The sequence below is a fragment of the Scaptodrosophila lebanonensis genome, unplaced genomic scaffold (genome assembly GCF_003285725.1).
Source record: "Scaptodrosophila lebanonensis strain 11010-0011.00,11010-0021.00 unplaced genomic scaffold, SlebRS2 tig00001415-arrow-pilon, whole genome shotgun sequence".
Taxonomy (NCBI): domain Eukaryota; kingdom Metazoa; phylum Arthropoda; class Insecta; order Diptera; family Drosophilidae; genus Scaptodrosophila; species Scaptodrosophila lebanonensis.
The window spans coordinates 7,996,662-8,015,183 of record NW_022060742.1 but is presented as its reverse complement, the minus strand read 5'-3'; the positions used below and the strand labels follow the sequence as shown (position 1 = coordinate 8,015,183).

Here is an 18,522-nt window from a genome sequence, read left to right as displayed (position 1 = left end):
TTTAGGTAATGGAAGAGGTGCTGCCGTTGTTGGCCAATATTCGCATACCCGACCCAGATATTATTATGCGTACTGTGCGTAAGTTGGCTCTGTCAAATTAATGCAATTAAAATGCTCTGAAAACATTTGCGTGCATTCAGCCGAAAAGTTAATGCAATTTCACACACGCACGCACACACAAACAAGCCACAGAAACGCGTATAACAACGTCATACCTGCAATGTTTTTATGCCAAAAACTAATTAAACTGCATAAGCTCGAGCTGCTTCACGAGCAGGTGATGTTATTGTTGCTGCCTCTCTGTGGCTCTAATAGAATAATGCACACAACCATAGCATGTAGGCGACATACGCCTATACGTGTACTATACTCGTACTAGTACATATTCATGTGTGTTTGTTTGTATGTACACAGGACTCGTGTCTGCATAGCTATAAATTCTGAAAATCTATCTACAGGCATCTATCACAAGCTGTTTGTGGACAAATCCTATGGCCTGAGCGTGGAAACAATGGCCACCAATGTGCTGCCATTGCTTATACCGCATACTGTCAATCCGGCGCTCAATTTCGAGCAATACTGCTATCTGCTTGAGGTAACCATAATACGCACACTACCCCCCAACACCAACACCACCACCACCACCAATACCACCACCCACTTACGCACATACTTGTATGTGTACGCATACCACCAAACTCGAAAGCATTCCTAACTCTGCCAGCTAACAAATTATGGCACATAAATTTGCACGGCAACTCCAATTGCATGACTACAACGACAAAAACAAAAACAACACAATTAATACAAAAAAGCAACAACAGCAATTGTAAAACATGACTATATATGTATGCAACCGGACTGCAGGTGCTGCAACAAATGCTGGAGGCCATCGATAGACAGCAGCGCAATAAATTGAAATTGGACAACCTGTCAATCGCCTCGCCGGAACGACATCGGACCCTTCGTCATCAGTTCTCCACAGACAACATGAATGCGCCGCCATTCAATATCCCCAACTTGCGCATTGATCAGCGAAAGACCTCCAGCGCTGAGGATATGGCGCGCAAGAATTCCGGTGGTAAGTAATAAATAAATATTATTTACTTCTTGCGATTACATTTACGGAACACAAATATAAATATAAACGTTTAATTTAATATTTATTATAATTTACCTTAAAAAACCAAGAATATATATATTAGTTTTGTGCAATGTGCAAAATGTAACAGGCAGCAGAAGCTGTATATATATTCTTGATCAGCATAAGAAAAAGAGTCGTTATAGACATGCCCATCTCCATCAACAAAAGGATCTCACAAATTACAAGTGCTAGAACAACCAAGCTTGGTATTCATATCCCCCTCAACACAATCATAGCTTCTCTCATTCTTGGAATTGTTTACTCAAATTTGGCTCAGCCAGCAGATTTTGTTATTGTTGCTGCTGCTGATTTGGCCGAATTCAGCACTGCACATATACACACACACACACATTCACAGACACGCATAGGCACATAGATACAATCCCGATGTAAATCTATGCAATTGAAACTGTACGAAAACATATGAACTCCAGTGTGCTTCTCAACTGGCGTCCACATTTGCATCATTCATTAAAGCATCTCTCAATTAAATCTACTATTCGGATCGCCATTTTGCTTCATTAAATGAAATAAGTTTTTTTGGTGAACAAAGTACACAATATAAGTGTGTTAAAAAAAAAACAAATTACATTTTATTTAAAAGTTCACTATATTGTTTAAAATTTGTTTGTCATGTGTGCGAACCCACAAAAAATTTGTTTACTGGCATCGTCACCTTTCCAAGTCAATTTATACGTGCAAGATTATCAGCTTTCCTTCCTTCTCGTAACCGAGAACGTGACTGCACAATCCAAATACTTACTATATATGAACATATGTATGTATGTATATGCAACATCACAAAAAATGCACCCTCTTTGAGTTAACTTTAATAAATTTCAAATGGTTGAAAATTATGTGCAGCAGAGGGAAACAAACGCTTTTCCCCACTTTCTTCTATATACTTGTAGGAGACATCCCAGTTTCAAAGTGTTTCAAGTGTGAAGTTCCACAGTTCCATTTATTGTGTTAATTTCCTTAGATTGGTTGATAGTTTCTAAGAATTTATTTGCTAAAGACTGCTTTATTTGCTTCCCAACAAATATTTCTATAAAATGTACTAAAATATTGGCAATTTGTTGGCAAACGCTTGCTTTAAGAATTGTAATCATATTTTGAAAATTCTTTAAATCGGGAACTTATAAATGTTCCCGCAAGTCAAATCAAATAATCAGTTAGCTAGTTGATAATCTTCACGTCCACATTATGAGTGAATACATATGGATTATTGTAAAAAAATGTAATTTCCAACTATATGCTTTGCAGTTTTAAAAGTGTACATCGAGTTCGTATTTCTATTTTTGTTGCAAGGCTGGACATTGCATTTAATTAGTAGTTAAAGCGCCGGAATGTCGAGTCTCAAAATGAAATGAGATACATGGAATTCAAGCAACTGCTATATATATATTTTATTTATTTATAATGAAATTGCCAGCACTTACAAAGTGCGGACAATTTATGGTTTGTGTTAAGCAATAGCTGCGATGGCCTTCTGCTTACATTCTTTGTTGTAATATAGTAAGTAACAATATTGATTTAACATTTGATATTATGACTTAAATAGGTGATATTTATTAGCTATTGTATATGCAAGGCAACGAGTATACAAATATATAGGTCTACAGATTCTAGTTACTAATTAAGATTCTACTTATATGCTATTGTAAAGGTTTATGGATTTAAGAAATTGGATTGTTGTGACTATGTTTTTGGGATCTACTATTTCTTCTAGGGTTTTTTGGAGGAATTTCTGTCTGTGCTCAACATAAAGAGGACATTCTAGGAATATGTGGGATAGTGTTAGGTTATGATTGCATTGTTGGCATGTAGGATGGGGTGTTTTGTCAAATAGGTGGCTGTGTGTTAGTTTAGTGTGCCCGATTCGAAGTCTCATAAATTTAATGGTGTCCATTCGAGAGATTGTTGTGTTTAGAGATACAATATGGTTCTGCTTTTTTGAGTTAATAAGTTTGTAATGTGGAGATGTGTTGTTCCAGATACTATCGTATTGGGTTTTCATATGTTTACTGATGTATTTAAGTGTATCTGATATGTTGAGGTTTCTTTCTAATATTAATGGTAATGTGAGTGCTTGCTTAGCTGCTTGGTCTGCAAGTTCGTTTCCAATAATGCCGCAGTGTCCTGGGACCCATATCAGAGTGAATTTGTGTTTGTATTTTAAAATGATTTTCCTAATTTCTAATGTGTAGTAGTTATAGTTGTTTAAGTTTTCTAGGGCTGTAAGGGCTGAGAGTGAGTCGGTGCATACGGCAAATTTTCCTTTTTGTTTTTCCGCATATCTGCATGCGTAGAGAATTGCTGCTATTTCAGCAGTGAAAATGGAGGAATAAGATGGGAGTATCTGCTGGGTTATGATGTGTTCTGTGGAGGTTACACTGTAGGCTACTCCGGTATCGGACTTTGAGCCGTCTGTATATAGGAACGTGTGTTGTTTGAGGGTATCTTTAATTTCTAGGAAGAGTTGGGAGTAAACAATCGTTGGTGTGTTGGGTTTTGATGAGGTGTGAAGGGATTTATTTATCCTAGAAAAGTTAAATGACCACGGTGGGGTGGTTTCTTTTTTATTTATTATGGGTACAGGCTGTAGCAGTATCATTTTACAGTTTTCAATGGTATCCTTTATTGTTGATGACAATTTTGGGACCCGCTTCGCTTTCGAAATTTTTTTACAAATGTGTTCTAGTGGAGTATTTTTTGCGGAGGATATAATTTTAAAGTTTTTTAATATAGCGTGCTCGGTTCTGTGTTCTATTGGCCTAATGTTAGATTCGTATATTAGATTGTTTATTGGTGAGGAGCGAAAGGCACCGAGGGTCATTCTAACAGCTGAGTGGTATATGGTTTTTAATTTGTTAATTTTTGATTTGGGAGCTCTTCCGTATAGGAATAACCCATAGTCAATTTTTGACATGATTATTGAGTTTATTACATAAAGAATGGTTTTCATGTGGCAGTTAAAACTAGTACTGCAGAGGCATTTAATAATGTTTAGCCTTTTAGCTAATTGTATTACTAATTCTTCTATGTGTGCATCCCATTTATATTTATTAGTTATAGTAATGCCTAGTATTTTTAATGATTTTTCATTTTTTAAGTTGAGATCGCTAAGTATTCTGAAGTTGCATTTTTTTTTTCGACAGATGTGTAGATGTTTTGATTTTGGCATGGAGAGACTGGCTCCAGAGTAATTGCACCATTTTCGGATGTCTGAGATTAGTGGGTTTATGTTTAAGGTTGTATCTATCTTTTTGTGTCTTTTTATTATTGTATAATCGTCTGCGTATGCAGTAAATTCGAATGATTTATGTAGACCTATGGTTTTATTAAGTTTATTATAGGCGATTGCAAAAAGGATTACCGATAGTGGTGATCCTTGTGGGATTCCATTTTCTAGTGGCAAGGGTTGGGATTGTATGTTTTGAGTCTGGACACAAATTTTTCGGTTGGTTAAGAAGTTTATTATGTAATTTATCATTTTTGGTCCTAATTTCCAGTCAACGAGCTCGTCGATTATTGTATGTATTCCGATTTTGTCAAATGCCTTTGAGAAGTCTAGTGAAATGATAGAAAGGTGGCTCTTTCTGGATAGGGTCGTGGTAGTCAGGTAGTCTAGCATTGCTAGAGAATCTGATACCGATTTTCCCTTTCTAAATCCCATTTGACGACTATCGAGTAGCTGGCTGTTATTAACTAGCCACCATAGTCGTTTGGATATGATTTTATCCATGACTTTGGATAGGCAGCTATTTAATGAAATGGGTCTATAAGATGATATTGCTGTTTTGTTTGAGTCAGGTTTTAATATTGGTATTATGTTACTTATTTTAAATTGTTGTGGAATATATGCGTTAAGGATACTGTTGTAGAGGTTGAGGAGCCTTTGCATTACTGAATCTGGCAGGTTTTTTATCATTGGGTAGCTGATGCGGTCCCTACCTGGGGTTTTGCCTTTAAGTTGGTTAATGGCGCTTTTTAGTTCTATAAGAGAAATGTCGCATTCTAAGGGTTGGGTAAGGGTGGATGTGTTGTGAGTGAAATTGTAGTTTAAGTTTTCTTTGTGTGACCTGAAGGTGGAATGGAAGTTATAATTAAGTGATGCGTCTGACCAGAACTCGCACAGGGCTTTTGATATATCATGTTTGTTTGTATAAGTGTCAGATGGGTTCCTGGGGTTAACAAGACAATGAATTTGGCTGTGGGTTTTGAGGCCACAGAATCTGTTGATTTTTTTCCATATTATTGGAATTGGGGTTTGTGAGTTTATGTCTGAGGTGAATTCGTATAGGGCTTTGCGTTTTTTTGATTTTATTTCTCGTTTTAGTATTGCGTTAGCTTTTTTATAAGCGATTATGTTAGTTGTGTTTATATTTTCGCACATGTGTCTCCAGGCTAATTTTTTATTGGTTTTTAGTACTTTCAGATCGTTGTCCCACCAGGGGACCTGTTTGGATACATGTATGTGGTATTGTGGTATGGATAAATGTGCGCTATGCCTAATTATAGAGCAGACGTGTGCTGTTTCTTGGTTTATATGTGTGCTGGGTGGTCTCTCGTCGGAAGATTGCTTACTAATTTTTTGGTACAGAGGCCAGTTGGCTTTATCTATATTAAACTTTGGTTTGGCGACGGGGGAGTCAGTTGTTTCGCTTTTAAAAAGTTCGATTGAAATCGGGAAGTGATCGCTTACTGAGAGTTGATTGTCAATTGTCCATTTCGAGTGTAAGGCTAATTCAGGTGAGGCAAGGGATAGGTCAATGTGTGTGAAGGTGTGGTGTGTAGTGAAGTGGGTGGGTGAGCCATTGTTTAGTGTTGTTAGCAAGGATTGGTTGATGAATTTAAACAGTAGGTTACCTCGTGGGTTATTACTCTGTGATCCCCAGCTTTTGTGCCAGCTGTTGAAATCACCAGTTATAAGAAGAGGGGTATCAATATAGTTGTAAGTATCTTTTAATTCTTGTAAGGTAAATGGTTTTTTGGGGGGTATATAACTAGAAATTATAGTAAATTTGATTTTTGATTGTATAGTAACGGCGATTGAATCGAAGCTTGTATTGCGTATTTGAATTTGTTGTTGTTGCAAGGAGTTATGAAGTAGAAGAGCTACTCCGCCATAAGGGTTTCTCGAGTTGTTTATGTGGTAAAGAGTAAAGTTTATTGGGATGGGAATATTATTAGTAGAGTGAAGGTGAGTGTCTTGAATGGAAATTATTTTAGGAATTTTGGTTTTTATGAGTATTTGAAGGTGATTATAATTATTGAGGTAGCCATTTATATTAAGTTGTAATATTTTAAGCATGTTAAGAATAATAATATAAGGTAAAGCTTACTTAGAATTAGATTAATATATATATATATATATATATATTTGATTTTATAAGTCGGATTCTTCACCTGTACTCATTGCACTCTTGTGATCGAATATATTGTTTTTGTTTTTCTTTTCTGTTTTAGTTGTTTGGTTGTTTTTTCCTTTTGATTTCAGAAGAGTTCCTAATTTATTTGATTTAGCTGTAAATATTTTAAGTTTTAGATCGTCGGAGATTTCAGGGCGTGCTGAGTATTTTGAGGATGATGCAGTGATGTCCATGGGTTCTTCCGGGGAGTCTTCATAGGTGATAATTTGTCTAGTAGTAGGATTCGGTGTTGATGAGGTTGTTTTCGATGTATTAGTTGTGTGCGTTGTTGTTTCTGTAGCTGGTGGTATAAGTGCTGGCAGTGCTGCTTTCAGGGCGTAAGACGTTGGTGGGTGAATGTGACGTGTGTTGTAAATATAGCGGGCTGTCTTATGGTCCACTTTTTGCAGTGTCTTGATGGCAATCAGTTCCTTTTGTTTCGTGAAGGCAGGGCAGGATTTGTCCATTGCGTTGTGGTGCTTAATTTCATCAGCCTCGTATTTGCAGTTGATGCAGGTTTGTGTGTTGGTGCATGTCTCATTTTCTTTTGTATGGTCTTTTTCGGAGCAGTTGGCGCATGTTTTTGGGCTTTTGCAATAGGCGGAAGGGTGTCCAAACCTAAGGCAGTTAAAGCATCTCATTGGGGGTGGGAGGTATGCACGTACTTTAATTATTTCATATCCTATCCACACTTTGTCAGGTAGGGTGATTGATGCGAAGGTAAGTATAATTAAGCCTGTCTCTGTCTTTTTGTTGTTATCATTGTTGTCTTTTTTTAGAATTTTTCGGACCTCAACAACGTTTTGCACTTTGAGTTCTTCCAGAATTTCATCTTCATTTATATTCCGTAAGTCGTTGCAGTAGATGACGCCTTTAGATGTGTTTAGATATTTGTGTTCTTCGGCGCGCACTGGGAAGTCGTGAAACGTTTGCAATTTAAGCAGCTTTTGGGCTTGTAGATGGTTTTTTGTTTTGATGAGAAGGGTTCCCGATCTCGTTTTTTTGCAAGTTTCAATTGTTCCATTGCAAGCAAAATCTACAACTTTTTTAATTAGAAATGGTGATACGTTTTCAAATGTTTTGTTGTCTGTTCTACTAATTATAACGTATTTTGGTTCATTTGTGGTCATGTTGATCGTTGGCCAGGGTCGGTCGGGTGGTCGATTCATTGCAGTGCCGTTGGGCGCAGGCCCGCAACACGTGAGTTTAGTATTGTTGTTCTTTGTGTGTTTGTTGTTTATGTCTTTTTTTGGATTCTGTTTTATGCACTTATTTGTTTTTCTGATAAGCTGGTGGGAGCTGCTGTTGGCAGTTTGCACTACGGTAACTCAAGAGTAACACGTCTTATCTCAGAGAGGTTTAAGATGATACTGATATATATATAGTCTGCTGTATAAAAATTAATAATTTACTTTTTAATTTTAAATTGGCCATGCGGAATAATGTGTTCATTTATTTCAGTGCGTTATTTAATTAGACGTTGGTGCATATTAACGTCAGTAATAATCACATAAATATTGACATTTGTGATAATCTTAACGGATTACATATGGAATATCTACATATATGATGAGTGGTATATATATCATTGGATTTTTTATATCAAATAAATATCATTTTCAACCATATGCTTATCAGTTTTATAAGTTTTGAGAGGCTGGACATTGATTTAATAAGTAGCTGGAATTTCGAGTCCCAAAATGAAATGAGATACATGCATTCACAAATTCAAGCGACTGCTATATACTCGTATGTAGCCAGTTTTTTAATAAAAATGAATTTTTTCTCCTTAATTTTAAACAAATTGAATTGGCCTTGCGGAAAAATGTGTTCATTTATTTCAGTGCGTCATTTAATTAGACGTTGCTGCATATTAACGTCAGTAATGCATACATACATATGTTAACAAATATACATATATACATATGTATATAGTACATATGTATAAGCTTATGTATGTGTAAGCTGGAATTAATACGCTTGGTCGGCAACTTGTCATAATGAATTCGCTTGAATGCAGCCGCAGGCTTTACCTAATTAGAAATTTTCGCTTGATTTTAATTTGATATTCATTAGCATACACACACACACACACACACACGCACATACACAAATACACAAATACAAACGGGCACTCACACATCCGAGTACATAGGCTTACAGAATGCCGGGGGCATGTCAGAACCCAAATCCGCCGTAGTCTAAATACGTGACAATACCAAATTCCGCCGACGTCGCTGCCGCAATTTTGCTAATCAGTCCGGTGGTCCGACTAGTCAGGATACGAGTAGCTGCCTACCTAGCTGGCTGCTGGCTATTTAGCTGGCTGGCATTAATTTGCAAAACCGACAATGAGTCATTATTCGAAGCATTTAATTGTGTTATTAAAATTAAGCAGTGCCCGCTGGCTGGCTGGGCTCTGGCAACATTTATGCATATTAAACGGCAGCTCGATGCAGCATTTAATGAACTTGTGCCCTTAACGATGATTTATTATGAACGAGCGGTAATCAGTTTTATGCATAATGCCCGTCAATGTGACTCTGAAATTTACACGCACATCACAGCTCTGGCGCCCACGGTTCTGTTGGGGAAGAAGCGACGAACCGGCGGATGTTCGTGACACGGCAGTGAAAAACTTTTAATTTGCTGCAAATGTGCTCGGCAGTTGCGTGTGCGTGTGTGTGTGTGTGTGTGTGTGTAAGTCAAAAGTGAAAGGCATTCACAACCTGTCGCAATGTCAACTGCTTGTGTGTGTGTATGCGTGTGTGTGTGTAAGTGTCGTTCTCTGAAAATTACAAACCATTCTGCATATTGCAAATTGAAATGTTGTTGCAACGCTTTTGCCAACAAAGTGCCACAGAGGCCAGAGGCTAGAGGTCGCAGGTTGCAGATTGCTGGTTGCTGGTCGCAGGTCGTTGGTTCATGGGACAAGTGTAAGCGGTAGTGACTTACAGTAAACAAACAAAAAGCTAAAGCAACATGGGCCAGCTGTTTGTTCAGGCCACATCACGTTAGACTGTTCGTTAAAAATGCTCGAAATGAACACAAGCCATAGGGAACAGAGTGCTTCATCATTTGAATATTTAGCGTAGTATGAATCTTCTTAAAGTCGGGATTTTCAAATTAAGTAATCTTCTGTTGCCTGAAAACTAGAAATTTCTATATGTCAAGTTTTTTCATTGTCTGCTTAGAAGCCGTTCAACCAGATTGATCCTTCATCGTCTTACTATACTAAAATGGTTTATTTTGTTTACTTATCGGGGTATATAAGTATAAGTATAATATGGTGTGTAACAATATTTATTTTTGAGTGAACAGGACATGTCTACATATTATGATTAAAAATTTCTGAGTGTTCATACAGACAGATGAAAAAACGAATAGTCAATATAGATTTTTTCGTCACGTTGATAAGCCTCTTTCTGTCTGTAATATAAATTTGGCGTTTAGACTTTCAAATTATCGAATCACCTCATAGAAAGTCAAGCTTTACATTAAAAATGTCTTTATTTCAAGGAGAAACCATTGCATTATGCTGTTGTTATGAGCAGCTAAATATATTCTTAATTGAAGTTTATAGACTAGACTGATCCATTTTTGTCGCCTTTGTGGTGTGATATATTTTTCATTTAGAATTAGAGCTTAGCAAACTTTAATATACAATAAAAGTTAATTTAAAAAGTGGCTATAAATTCGAAATACTCAATAAAGATAATCGTATAAATAACAAAACAAACAAAGAACATGGAAGAATAATTTACAAAGAAGTGCAAGGACAGCGTGTGTGTGTGTCACACTCTTTATTTATATCCACCATCAAGATTTCTTTCCCCTATTCACTAAATTAAATTCTTTATTTTGCGAAGGATGTCACTCTAAGCAAGCAGCTGTTATGGTTTCTAGGAGATATATCAATATAGGTGGTATAATTAAAAATATTTTGCAGCTGACAAGAATTGTTGAAGTGCTTTTTAATGACATCTCTGAAGTTCTAAAGCTGACAGGAATTAATTAAACTCTTGGCCAAGTGAAAACACATGCGACGACATTGCGCATACGCCGTGTGGTTCCGGCATTGCCATTGACCATGAAAAAATAGCTGCAATTTTTCAAACGCAACGCACAGTCTAGTATGAAGGCTTTTGTTTATGTTGATGTGTAAGAGTATGTGTGTGTGAGTGTGTGTTTGTGTGTTTTTGTGGGCAAGTTAATAACTTTCCATGCAAATTGCCACAAAATATGCCATACCTGGTTGGGCAGCAGTCCTGTCAGACGACATGTAGAATGCGTATTGAGGCCGTAAAGTCATGTCCAGTCCGTAGCCGTAAACCGCATAACGTACGCCTGTCCTTGACAGTGACAAAGTAAACACATAAGCACACATACACACACACCCACACATCCATACGTAACCCTAAACAGATGCACTGCAACAGATATGTAGCAACAACGAAAGAGACAAGAGAGGTTGGTGCGACTGTGTCTGGCTGTTTGTTTCTGGCAGCGGTTGTAATTTGATTGTGATGGCCCTTTGGTTTCGGTTATGCCTGCAGGGTCCTGTGGCTAGGTCGGCCATTACGGATGGGCCACAGAACATTATTAGAATTAATTAGCTCAGGAGCATGCAAGTCTACAAATGAACAATGAGCCTCAGCAATAATATAAAGCCCAGCTGTTGCATTGCTGTCTACCATTTAACCCATTAACATGCCTATTTTAAGTCCTACAACCATTACAATGTATAGCTAAGGTTCCCAAATTTTATATTCGACCACAAAGTCATTTCACTGCGGTTACGCGGCACAAGTTTCATTTTATTGAAGCCTTTGTCAAGCAATGGGTTGTCGAATATGGGTTGGCTTCTATGTATATGTGCGGTTCTGTTTACTTATACATTTGTGTCTGGTGAATAAAAGGTTTAACCACGCGATTTAAGTTGTGTAATCCGAACATAGAGTTTCAGAGAATTTGCTTATTATACGATATATTATGTTGTAAAAATATTAATCGAATCTATTTAAAAATGAGGGTTTTTGAAATGTCAAAGTAAACTAAAAAATGAAATGTTTTGATTACTTTGTTTTATTTTAATTTTTTTATGAGAAAAATAATCTATTTAGGTGCGATTTAAAGCATCAATGGATACAACATTTATAATCATTGCATCTAATTTTCGTTGTCCTTTTCTCGCCTTGTAGGTTCTGGCATGCTTGGTGGCTGGTGGTTTGGTTGCTCGCCCTCATCGCCGGATAGCAATTTCCTGCGCGTTGGCAATGTGTTTCCCAATCGACGGCTCTCCGACAACACGCTGATGACCCCGAAAATACGCATAGCCCCCTCATGCGCTTCCTCGCCGGGCGGCACGCCGGGCAGTGGACTGCCGACACGTCGCCACTCGAGCATTGGGCCGCAGGAGAGACGCGGCTCGACCATCAATTTGTCACCGCCAACTGTAAGTTGTTTTGTCTGATTTAGCCTAATGGAGTATATTCTTTCTCCTCCTCCAACTCTATTTCTTTCTCTATTTAGATATTATATTTTGTTTATTTTGTTTTTCGTTTTGCCGTTTACAGTTGGCAGTTTTGCGTTTTGTTGTTTATTCATTTGGTGGCCGCCAATTGTTAGTGGTTGTACCATTTAGTGTTGTGTGGCCATGTTTTGTGAAGCGGCCACTCAGTTCGCTTTCAAGATAGTGCGCCTACACATGATAATTGCTTCAATATACATTAATATTTTGTATTTTGTTGCTAATTCATTTGACTTTTGAGCTTTCGACCAGCAATTGTTATTACTGACTACCGAAGGCGGCAAATCGCATTGATTTCAGGATTCTCTTTTAACTAATTATTTACTTATTATTTGATTCAAATTGTTTTTATTATTGTTGCTGCTGCTACTGCTGTGCCGCGCAAGGCTTTTCTGCTGATTTTTCGGTTGCTTTTGATTTATTGAGCCTATTACGCTTATATATGATAAATCATATAGTTTATATTTATATATATATATTTAAAAAATACTATAGCGCCTAGCGTAGCGTTTAGCGTGTTTTACAGTTAACAATTCTTACAAGCTGCTTCAATACGAAACATCAACTCAGAAATAAACATGCAATTCAACTGTTTATTTTCGCTATACAAATATATATGTATATACTCGTACATATATATAGAAAGTTATATTATTATATTACATACTATTATGAATCATTTCCCGCAATGAATTCTTGTCAAACTCAATAAATTCTCTAACACTCGCTATATTTTTGTCTTCACTCTCCCCCCGCAACGCTCGTTCACACATGACACGCACACATACACACACACATACACACACACACACATTTATATATATATATATAAAACACATACATATATACACACAAACGTCGTCGTCAACAACGTGGTCGTGGTCGTGTGTGTTATGTTTCTCTTTATATCTCTCCCTTTTCTCAAAAACGAACTCTCTTTCAACCACAAATACACACAATCAATTAATAATATAGTACGGTGCCAGGGGTAGCTCCGGATCGAGTTTATCGGTGCCCTCAACTTCAGTTTATGTTGTAAGTCTAAAAGAAGAAATACAAAAATATTTAAAATCAAAAACGAACAAACAATCGCTACGGCACACAAATAACAAAGATCGGATCAGACCAGTTCAGCAGAGACCAGCAACTAACTGAATGGTCGATCGATTGTCATTTCAATTCAACCAGCAATGCATTGAAATTGAAACTGAAATTGAAACAGAATTTGCCTTGACTGTCTTGTTGTTGATGTTGATTGCTATTGCTATTGCTATTGTTATCGTTGTCGTCGTCATCGTTCGTTCTCGTTCAGCCAACTGTTGCACCCTGTAAAGCTCTACACACAAATACACAAAAACACACACACACACATATAATGTATATAATATATACATAAGTGCAAATACACAGACACACAACTTCCATACTTCTCTACGCTCTTAAGTATGCTACGATTTGTGTTGCATTCTGCGTTTAAGACCCAGTTCGTGGCAGACTCATCGATTGATGATTAATGATTGGTGATTGTTGATTGCTGACTGCCGCGCTGCTCCCCTTGCTCGCTCGCATTTGCTTGCATTTCTGGCTGGTCTTTTTCGATTTGTGTGTTGACTACGTATGTCTATGACTATGACTATACCTCTAACTAAGTACAATCAATTATGTACCTTGACGTGCTGCTTGGAATGGAAAATATATATAGAATAAGAACAAAACAAAAATGTTTTAGAAACAGTTTCTTTGTTTGCGTTTATTGCTCTGCTCTGCATCTCTCTCTATCTCTTTTTTGCTGTCTCTTTCTCTGTCTCGGCTAATTTACAACTTTCTGTTATTTACATTTTGTACAGTACATTCTGTTATTCCTGTCTTCCACTCTTAAAATGAATGAAACGAACAACTGCCATTGAATTGTTTGCTGTTGACAATGGGAGTGACTTCAACTGACTGCTTATGCTAATGCAGTATGGTGTACATTAAAGTGTTGTTTCTATTGTTTCTGTTTTGATGTACCTTTAGTTGTTGTTCTTTATTAATATTGTTACATTATATTTATTTATGATTTTAAAAGGTTTTGCTTGTTGGCTACCCTTCAGGTTTTGTGGCGTTGCGAAAGGACAGCTTCAGAAAAAAAGTGTAATGAGATTGAAAGTTTACACAGCTTTAAATATGTTTATGTGAAATATATAAATGAGATGACCAAATTTTAGAAAACTATTTTTTCTGTCGCCTATATAAGGTATAATGTAAATAATTAGAGAATTAAAGAAATCCAGCTTCGAATAGGTAAATGTTTCTAAAAAAAACACAATGCCGCAATGCCAAATCATGGACATAGTATATATAAATTGAATGCATTGATATAACAATTAAAAATTATATTAAATAATATTAATATAATAATAATAAAAATATATACAATTTTGAAAAAAAAAAAAACCAAAATAATATATAAAGAAGAGCAAAAAAATTGTAATATAAAGAAATATAAGTTGAAAAGATATAAAAGAAATTAGAAATAAAAGCAAAACATTAAAATAATAACTAACAAATTATACCATTAAATAAAATAAAGTAATAATAAAAAACATTTTCAAAACCAGTTCTGCAGGCTACTAGATGAAATTAAGTTTGATAATAGCAAGAATATAGTTTACTTTAAATCGCCGTATTAATAGAGAAATCATTTTGTGTCGTAGGTCCATGATAAAATAAAAACGCACACTTTCGAGAACCCTTATACCCCATTGAATATGATATGATTAGATTTTGAATGTACAATGAATTTATCGAAGGTGTATAAATTAACGAAGTGTTCCATAAATACTTAAAACGTGTTTTATGGTGAAATGAAACTTAAAAAGTTGCAAAAGACTCCAGGGTACACAGACGTAAGCGACCAACACACAGTTTGCAGTCAAAAACGAAACAACAAAAATAAATATATTCATTAAATATCCTGATCGTGCTCAGTGTTTAATTTAATGCATTTATTGTGTTTCTTTTTTTTGGAACTCTTGAAGTTGATTTATTATTGTTACACACACACACACACACACATTCCCATATACATACCCATATACATATATGAACGTTACGTGTAAGAGAAGTATTTGTAATTTCGATTTTTGTTTAATTGTTGAACTTTCAATGAAGTACTTATAGCAGCGGACTTATAAAACCACCATCTCTACCATATACATACTACATACATGCATATGTGCTATGTTTATTTCATGTATGCGTATTTTTGTTTTCATTTCATGTGCGAAATCGAAACAAACTTCAAAAAATTACAATAAAAACATCATAAAAAAATATATGTATATCGAATCTATAAAAAAAAAAACAAAAATTCGCAGCTTGCACGGAGCATGATCGTGAGTACACGTTTCATAATTTCTGATAATTTCAATTTTATTTATTCCTTTGATATCTCACTCCACTCGACTCCACCTCTTCCTTCTTCTATCTTTACCACTTTGCTTTCAACTAATGACACGCACACAAACACACAAACACTGAGACACACTCCCACACATGAATATGCCAGTTTTGTATGCTGATGTGTAAATTTTTATGTTAATGTGACTTCGAGTTGATTTTGCCAGTTGTGGCTAAAAAATTTGGTATCCGCAAACATTTCCATATAAGTACTTGTAACTCATATGTACTAAACCTATATGTATTTGTACTGTACAGGTTTATATAAATCTATAATTTAGAAACTTTTGTTTTTGTTTAACCATTTTTCAGAATCTGTGTAATTTGTAACTTGCGTTTCGATGTGTTTTTAAATGCCAAACGAATTTTTATGGTTGCTGTTTGAATTTGGCCAAATCAGAAGGATTACTCTCTTGCGTTACATTCATTCATTTGTTCGGTTGATTGTTTGGTCAGCTCTGCCTAACTAAGCGCCTCATATTTTGTACATAAGAACATATTTTTATCACCACTACTATTACTATTACACCAAACTATACGCGCACCCACACAGCCAACAAAATTTTAAAAAAATAATAAAAAAAATGCAAGCAAACAGATGATGTAATGAGCACAACTATTTTGGCAAACGTTAACTAATCTTCCAAAGAAATCTCCTTTATTGTACTCCCAAAAACAGGGTGGCTCCATGCCGAACACATCGAGCAGCGTGCCGTTCTTGCTATCATCGAGCATGCAATCGATACGCTCGAGGCGGACATCGACAGTACTCTCATCGGGTCCACTTGGCTCGGGGTCGGGCTTATTGCAGCAGCTGGGATCCGGCATGGTAAGACAATTAACTTCCGTATCCGGCACGGTTAGTCCGGTGCCGCTCTTACGTGTTAATGGCACGCGCAACAACAACAACGTCCGAAAGTGTCCGTCACTCAATATCACATTTAGTCAATAATACAATCTGAACGAATCGGAAGTGCCATCATACACTACCGATTTCTACAATCCCAGCTATAGAACTACGCCTCCAAACATGCATTGGCGAAAATATTAATGAAACGAAGCGAATTGAAACGAGCTGAAGTGAATTGAAATCAAATGAAATCACAAGAAATGAAAATCAAATTAAACGATATCAAAAACTCACATACACACTTATATAGTATGTGCGTGACAAGAAACTATTGAGCAAATCAAGTTGAAGAATTCAAATCAAAAGAAAAAAGATTAAGATCTCGGCAGAGAGGGGCAGAGGGTAAAATGAAGCAAACAGTCGGTGTGACATACAAAACATATGTTATATCAGATTAGATCAGATCAGATCAGAGCAAATCTATATACAGATATATGCTAGTTTAATCAAACTGCATTTAGTTTTTAATCCCAATACATACTCGTATATGCATAAAACCCAAAAACAGAAGAAACCCAAAAAAAATGTATAAAGTCAGAGGAAAACTAAAAAAATATCAAAGTTGTTTTTTTTTTCCAAATTTTTAATACTATTATTACTCGTTAATGTTAATTGTGGTGTTGAGAACATATCTGAATTCGTAACGAACTTATTTATTAAATATACATAGCTGTAATCGAAACTATTATTATCATGTTATTATTGTCATCCTTGTTATCATTATTAGTGTAATCGTATCTATTGGTTGTTGCAACGTGAAGTCCATTTCTGTTTTGCTCTCGTAACATCAAACAATGTATGAATATATGATTATATTTAACATAAATAATACGTAATTAATGCGAGCAGCAAGCAAGAACCCAAATATCAAACTCAATATAATCAAAAAAAAAAGAAAAAAAAAAAAACAATACATATACACAGAAAACTCTTAAAATATTACATTAATAGTATTGTTATAGAACACAATATGTTGTTTTGCATAATGGCGTCTATTATGTATGTAAACAGTTAGTTTGTATGTATGTTCCCACACGCACACACACACACACGTGTATAGATTAAATTACTTCATGTGCAAAGGTGATGTTAGTTAGTTTATAATTTTGCAAACCTTTTTCACTTTTCGACATTTTATAACTAAGCTGAACACTGTCTACCGTGTCCACCACACGCACTGTAAACTTGTTTTAATTCAATATTAGTTATAACACACCCACACACACACACAACCACACCCGCTCACGGTAATAAGTGAATGAACAAAATAAGTTGTTGCCTTTTATTTGAAAAACGAAGCAGCTTCTAAACGTTTCAATTTTTACGCCTGCATTTATTTCAACTTTGGTCTCTTTTTAAAAAGCTTCCATTATCCACTCCATAATTTCAAAATTACTTTTGAAAATGCAATTACATTTTGTGCATGGGTTCTACTTTTTTCCATTATTCTTTAAAAATTTAAACAGCAACCAGCCAATAAGAATGTTTGAGGCTTTTACAGAAGCAGTTCAGGTTTTCAGCATTTTGTTTTTGTAAACAAGTTTAGAAATTGTCTCATGCTAGCCGAACTGAAATAAAGATGAACAAGTTATTTAAAAATCGAATGAGCGAATCCAATTCAATTTGTAAAACTTACGGGTATTTACATATATTTAAAAACTAAAAGAAGGGCCAATACATTACTTACTTCGGGAAGCCGTGGAATATAATTTAGAATATGGAATATGATTTAATCAAATTTAAATTTCTATCAATTTTTCTTACAAAGGGGACTGAACAATTTTGAGCTTTTATCTGAACTTTCAGGAAAATCCAAAATATTGTAGACAATTTAAAATATACGTTTAAAAGGAGAAATAGAGTTGAAGACAAGTTAATAAATTTCTATATTATTGAAATGATACTCTGGATATTTATTGCTGTTCGTATAACAATATGTACATATTTAGGCAAAGGGATTTTAAATGTTAACGCTATAGATATTCTGTAGCTACCTGTAGAGGGTAAACATTTGTTGGCCCTGTTTCTTTTTCTAATCCGCGCAAAAGGAATAATTGGTGTTCGGCTTAATTTCTGAGCCCCA

The 18,522-nt window shown here is 35.7% G+C and overlaps 1 protein-coding gene across 2 annotated transcripts in view; it reads left to right on the top strand.

Annotated features, from left to right (window-relative positions):
• Positions 1-18,522, top strand: part of LOC115632703 (SCY1-like protein 2) — a 35,531-nt gene that overhangs the window by 13,890 nt on the left and 3,119 nt on the right. The window contains exons 13-18 of one of the 2 annotated variants that reach the window (XM_030529940.1): positions 6-78; positions 459-595; positions 868-1,081; positions 11,760-12,013; positions 13,064-13,123; positions 16,209-16,358. In XM_030529940.1, coding sequence (XP_030385800.1) covers positions 6-78; positions 459-595; positions 868-1,081; positions 11,760-12,013; positions 13,064-13,123; positions 16,209-16,358 — 888 coding nt within the window. The remainder of the gene's footprint in view (positions 1-5; positions 79-458; positions 596-867; positions 1,082-11,759; positions 12,014-13,063; positions 13,124-16,208; positions 16,359-18,522) is intronic. The other variant, XM_030529941.1, reaches the window with a different exon arrangement.